The following is a 6,069-nucleotide window of genomic DNA, read 5'->3' on the forward strand; positions in this document are numbered from 1 at the left end:
CCTGGCCATGCCGGGCCCCTCTTTAATAGTTAGGATACTTAAATGGGATGAAACGTTACAATACGCCTGTTCAGTGAAAGTGGGTTTTCTCGGGGTAATCCCTCAGCTAACTAACTCTCGGGAATTGGAGAGGCATAGAATTTTTAGATCCCCGCCTCCAAGGAAAGGTCCTTTTTCTTTCTTTCATTATGCCCCTAAGTCTCCTTCTTTTATTCATTTAATTATTCATGTTTATTTAATTTATGTTTTATGTATATATATATACACATATATTTTTTCTTTCCTTTTCCGGAACTGTCTTTTCTTTTTTCCTTTTACGGAACTGGTGTATTGGTCTGAGATTACGGACCCTCCTGCATCTTCACTGCTTCTCCATCTCTCGGAGCTGCATCGCCACCTGCGGAGCAATCCACTTTCAATTAATCAACCAATCAGAGGTTAATCCATTCTTCTACGCCTAGCTGACATAAATTTCTCGTGTCTTTTTATTGAACCCTATAGGTAAATTTAAATCTAACGTGAGTGGAATGAAAAGAATCAGGGTTTCTGAGCATCCTCGGTTGCCATTTCCGTACCAGAAATGGCTTAAAACCGAAACAACTGCCAAGGGCTGACATAACGGGAAAATATAACTGCAACTGTCTTGAAAGTGATGGGTGCAAGGCCGAGAAAACTATTGTTCATTTGAGGCATCATGGGAAATGTTCTAAAATGCCTCCTTGCAGTTACATGAACTTTGTTTTTCAGGTCACTGACTTTTACTTAGTTGTCAGGGTTTAGAGAAATGAGAATGCTCATCATTTAGGAAGCTTTGCATCAGTGTCATTAAATAGTTTATGTTTGAATATTTCAGTACACTACCTTTATTTAAAATCATATTAACACAGTATACTTACTTGTAGCCTATAACTGATTCAGTTTATGATATAGAGTTTACAATATTTTCATTTTATCCTAAAAGCTCCCCCCGCCCCACAGTGGCTCAGCAGTACATCTAAAAGCTCACACTGCTAAGACCCGGGTTTCGATACCCCTGATAGACACAGCACAGATAACCCATTGTTAGCTTTGCACTTAACAGCAAACAAACAACAACAACAAAAAAGTATCCATTGTCTCAACGGTAAGTCTGAGGGCTCATAACGCTAAAACCCGGGTTTCGATACCCGTGATAGACACAGCACAGATAACCCATTGTTAGCTTTGCACTTAACAGCAAACAAACAACAACAACAACAAAAAAGTATCAATTGTCTCAACGGTAAGTGTGAGGGCTCATGACTCTAAAACCCGGGTTTCGATACCCCTGATGAGCACAGCACAGATAACCCATTGAGTAGCTTTGTGCTAAATTAATGATAATCGTAAAAAAAAAAAATCGCCGTAATGTTTGAAACTGTTGAAATTATAGTTTATCCCGAAACTGAGTAAAATTAATACATTTTCAGCGTAAATGCTAGAAAATTCGTTGAACTGGTATTATAACTATAAGGCGCTAATAAACGTAAAACTGGAACCTGACAGTCGTAAATCACTTTTGAATATATCGCAAAAACTGTGTTGCAATGTAGATGCTTTCGATGGATCAGCTCTAAACTTAAGGCTTATGACTCAAAAGTTCGGGGCTCAATTCCTACGGGGGGGCTCTAGCTCAGATATCCCAATGTACACTTAAAGGAAACAAACAGAATGTTTTGATTTAATTTCAAAATTATTTATTTTGTATGTTAATATCTTACAAACAATGCCCCCAGTGGCACAGCGGCATATCTGCGAACTTACAACGCTAGAAACCGGGTTTCGATACCCGTGGTGGGCAAAGCACACATAGCCCATTGTGTAGTTTTGTGCATAACTACAAATAGATAAACAAACTTACAAACAATGCCCCCCAGTGGCACAGCGGCATATCTGCGAACTTACAACGCTAGAAACCGGGTTTCGATATTCGTGGTGGGCAGAGCACACATAGCCCATTGTGTAACTTTGCGTTTAACAACAAACAAATAAATAATTGATATTTTAGTTTAACTTAGTATTTTTATTTGAATATTCTAACCTGAAATCTACAAAAGACATTATTATAGTTATTTAATTTTGACTTAATTTCAGAACACAATCAAGATGACGCTTCCTCCTTCTCAAAGACATTATAAAGCACAAAAACTGCCTCGCAACTGGCGCTTTGAATTCTGGGTAACGGCGTCTACCGCGGAAGGAGAAAGTGAGGCTACAAGAGTTTTATCACAAACTACTTCAGATTCAGGTTTGTTTTTGTGACTTTTCAATGCAGTCGAAAAAATTTCAAATCTCCTCCTTTTTGCTTTAATTAAAACGTGTTTTTAATATGCCAAATTGATTTTTTTTTGTAATCTAAAAAGATGTTTTACGCTTTTTCTCCATAAGTAGTTGTTTGTTAAACTTTAAATTTAGGCTTAATTTTTTAAGCTTTCTTGTATCAGTACCAGTTCACTTGCTTATTAACTGGAGTTATGATTTTTTTTTACATTCAATATCATTCGGCTTTGTTTCTGACAATTATATATATGTGTGTGTGTGTGTGTGTGTGTGTGTATGTATATATATATGTATGTATATGCTTATGCTCTGAATTTTCTTTCAAGTTATTACGTTTTGAAAGTTAATGTGTATGTTTAGCATGCATTTTTATGTTGTGATTTTATAAATGTTTTCCTTTCGACATTTTTTAAAAATAGTTTTGAGTTTCGACTGATTGAGGAGTGAACACTAAATAACTCAGAATTAAAATACACACACATTGGAAGCTTTTATTATTAGAGGGTAATTGACATACATGACATGGTCTGGTGGTTAGGGCACTCGACTCGTGCTATGAGGATCTTGGGTTTGAAGTGCTGCATCTATATGCTGCATCCACTTTTGTGAATTTTACTTTTCTTTTCCTAAACGTGTAATTGTGACGAAATAGTCACATATTATTTTACTTTTCTTCTTCCAAACGTGTAATTGTGACGGAATAGTCACATATTATTTTACTTTTCTTCTTCCAAACGTGTAATTGTGACGGAATAGTCACATGTTATTTACTTTTCTTTTCCTAAACGTGTAATTGTGACGGAATAGTCACATATTATATACTTTTCTTTTCCTAAACGTGTAATTGTGACGGAATGCTCACATATTATTCAGAAAACTAAAATGTTTGAGATTATTAGCGGTGAATAAATGATTGTACAGCCGAATCTCCAAATGTTGTTGTTATTATGTTTGTAAAATTTTAGATTATCAATTGTATGGTGAGCGCCACCTGGTAGAAGTTAAACAATTTTTGGTGTTAACGAAAGCTAAGGTATCTAAATTAATTCAACCAATTACTAACATCAATGTACAATCCTTTAAATAGTGGCCAAAATAAAAGATAAATTCAAGTCTTTAGAATTTTTTTGATACAAAATATTAATAAAACCGTTTTTCATATCTCGTTGTATAAAACTTTAGATATAATTTCAAAATTAAAGGAGAGACCTTTTTGTCATTTTGCTTATTGTATAAGATCAAGTCAATGTATAAACATATACATCTGAAAGAAGTGTAAACTAAACTCGATCTTAATCCCCGTGGTTTATTAAACGCAATAAATGATGCACGGTGAGACTTCCAAATAAACATGTCAGAAACGCGTTTAAAGAGTAAAAATAACAACCAATAAAAAAACAACAATCGTAATCCGATTGCTTTTTACACAGTTATTATCAACAAACTGAAAAATGGCATATACCTCCATTATATAAAAAAAAAGTTTCAAAGTAATCCAGATCTGGATCCCGACCACATTTGGAGGGGACTGTCCTATGGGGACATCCTATCTCCTGTAAATAATTCACATAAATCGGTTTAGTATTTTTCGAGATACGCGCGCGTACATACAAACATGTACATACGGACGCAAGTGCAATACCCTCGCCCCCTGTCCCACGGTGGGTCAGCGGTAAGTCTACGGAGTTAGCACGCTAAAATCAGGGGTTCGCTTCCCCTCGGTAGACGCAGCAGATAGCTCGACGTCGCTTTGCTATTAAAACACACATCCTCGCCCCCATAAGGAGGTGGGGGAAGAAGGTAATAAGCATAAAGTCAGTTAAGCCTACTTTCACTCGCAAATGCACTATTACTTCCCCCAGTTGAAAGTTTTTTCGCTATATTCAGTTATTCTGACTTGTCTAAGTGAAGTAAAATAAAATCACACGTTCACTGTCTTGTGTCCCCCAGTGCCACAGTGGTATGTCTGCGGACTTACAACACTAGAAACCCGTGGTGGGCAGAGCACAGATAGCCCATTGTGCTTAATTACAAACAAACAAACACTGTCTTGTTTGAATGGTAAAGAAGTTCCAAAGTGATTTGGTTTTATTTAAACACGTATATTAGCACTCTAAAAAAACCCAATAATTATTAAAACACGTGTATTAGCACTCTAAAAAACCCAATAATTATTAAAACACGTGTATTAGCACTCTAAAAAAACCCAATAATTATTAAAACACGTGTATTAGTACTCTAAAAACCCAATAATTATTAAAACACGTATATTAGCACTCTAAAAAAAACCCAATAATTATTAAAACAGCTATTGTGATTTATTGCAGTTCCTGCCCGTATTGCTTCGTTTTCTGAACATGTCTTAGTTACCAGAGGATCGAGCTTAGTGCTTCCTTGTCAAGCAGTCGGAATACCAGCTCCTAAGAAGAAATGGAGTTTCAGGTGCTCTCAGACAATACCAAATAATGTCATTATTATACAGCTTTGTACACCTTAATCTAGCTGATAATTAGTGAACATATAATAAGAATTTTAATTAAATTTCTATAGCTTTTTTTTATCCAACTTCGAACCCGTAAATTGGAATTTTAAGAAAAATATGTTACACGTCCACTTGTTAGCTTGTTTGTAAAAAAATTAAACATAATATATGTTTTTCGAGCCACAAAGAAAGTAAAATCTTAGGTAATTCTCATTTAACGATATCATGGCCAAAGAGCAAGAATATCTCATTTTAAATGATCTAAGAGAACAAGGTTATCTTATTGTAATTTATTCCAGAAACAATGTTATCTTATTACAATTTATTCCAGAAACAATGTTATCTCATTGCAATTTATTCCAGAAACAATGTTATCTTATTGCAATTTATTCCAGAAACAATGTTATTTTATTACAAAGTAATTATAAACAATGTGATCGAACTTACACGAGTTACGGGTCTAGGCTATCTCCCTCTCTAAACTAATTATACAGAAAAAAAAGTTATCCCATTTCGGTGGAATTAAAAACAAAGTTATCGCTTTAAGAAAGTATCCAAGAGAAATCTTCACGTAAAGTGTAATTTACATAATTTTCCAGGATATCAGCTGTCTAACTGAAGCCTTCGACGAGCAAGATGTTATTTAATAAAAGAAATTGGTTCGAACTTTTCACTCCTGGATTATTTTGTCTTTATAGTCCCTGTGGTCAAAACTTCGAAATAAACCGAAACGTTGAGATAAAGAATAAAAGTTCTGGAGTAAGAAATGTGAATTGCCAATCAGAACAACAGGGGTAACGAATTGGCAGTTCTGTAACAAATAAAGCGGCATCTAGCGGCATCTTAAAAACTAAATTAACAAAGAACTATATTATTCAGAGTTATAGAAAGGTATTTGAAGAATTGTATAGATAAATGTGTACAACTAGTGCTAAAATTCCAAATCAGTGTCAACAATAGCGATTTGAACAACTAAGAAACAAATCAGTTATGTCAACAATAGCGATTTGAACAACTAAGAAACAAATCAGTTATTGTTAACAATAGCGATTTGAACAACTAAAATTCCAAATCAGTGTCAACAATAGCGATTTGAACAACTAAAATTCCAAATTATTGTTAACAATAGCGATTTGAACAACTAAGAAACAAATCAGTGTCAACAATAGCGATTTGAACAACTAAAATTCCAAATTATTGTTAACAATAGCGATTTGAACAACTAAGAAACAAATCAGTTATTGTTAACAATAGCGATTTGAACAACTAAGAAACAAATCAGTGTCAAC

At 34.6% G+C, this 6,069-nt stretch overlaps 1 protein-coding gene across 7 annotated transcripts in view; it reads left to right on the top strand.

Moving 5' to 3' along the window:
• Positions 1-6,069, top strand: part of LOC111086230 (Down syndrome cell adhesion molecule-like protein Dscam2) — a 121,920-nt gene that overhangs the window by 95,789 nt on the left and 20,062 nt on the right. For all 7 annotated transcript variants that reach the window (XM_022388240.1, XM_022388241.1, XM_022388242.1 and 4 more), the window contains 2 exons: positions 2,113-2,266; positions 4,626-4,740. In XM_022388240.1, the coding sequence (XP_022243948.1) occupies positions 2,113-2,266; positions 4,626-4,740 (269 nt within the window). The remainder of the gene's footprint in view (positions 1-2,112; positions 2,267-4,625; positions 4,741-6,069) is intronic.

This window comes from Limulus polyphemus, unplaced genomic scaffold (assembly GCF_000517525.1).
Source record: "Limulus polyphemus unplaced genomic scaffold, Limulus_polyphemus-2.1.2 Scaffold939, whole genome shotgun sequence".
Classification (NCBI taxonomy): domain Eukaryota; kingdom Metazoa; phylum Arthropoda; class Merostomata; order Xiphosura; family Limulidae; genus Limulus; species Limulus polyphemus.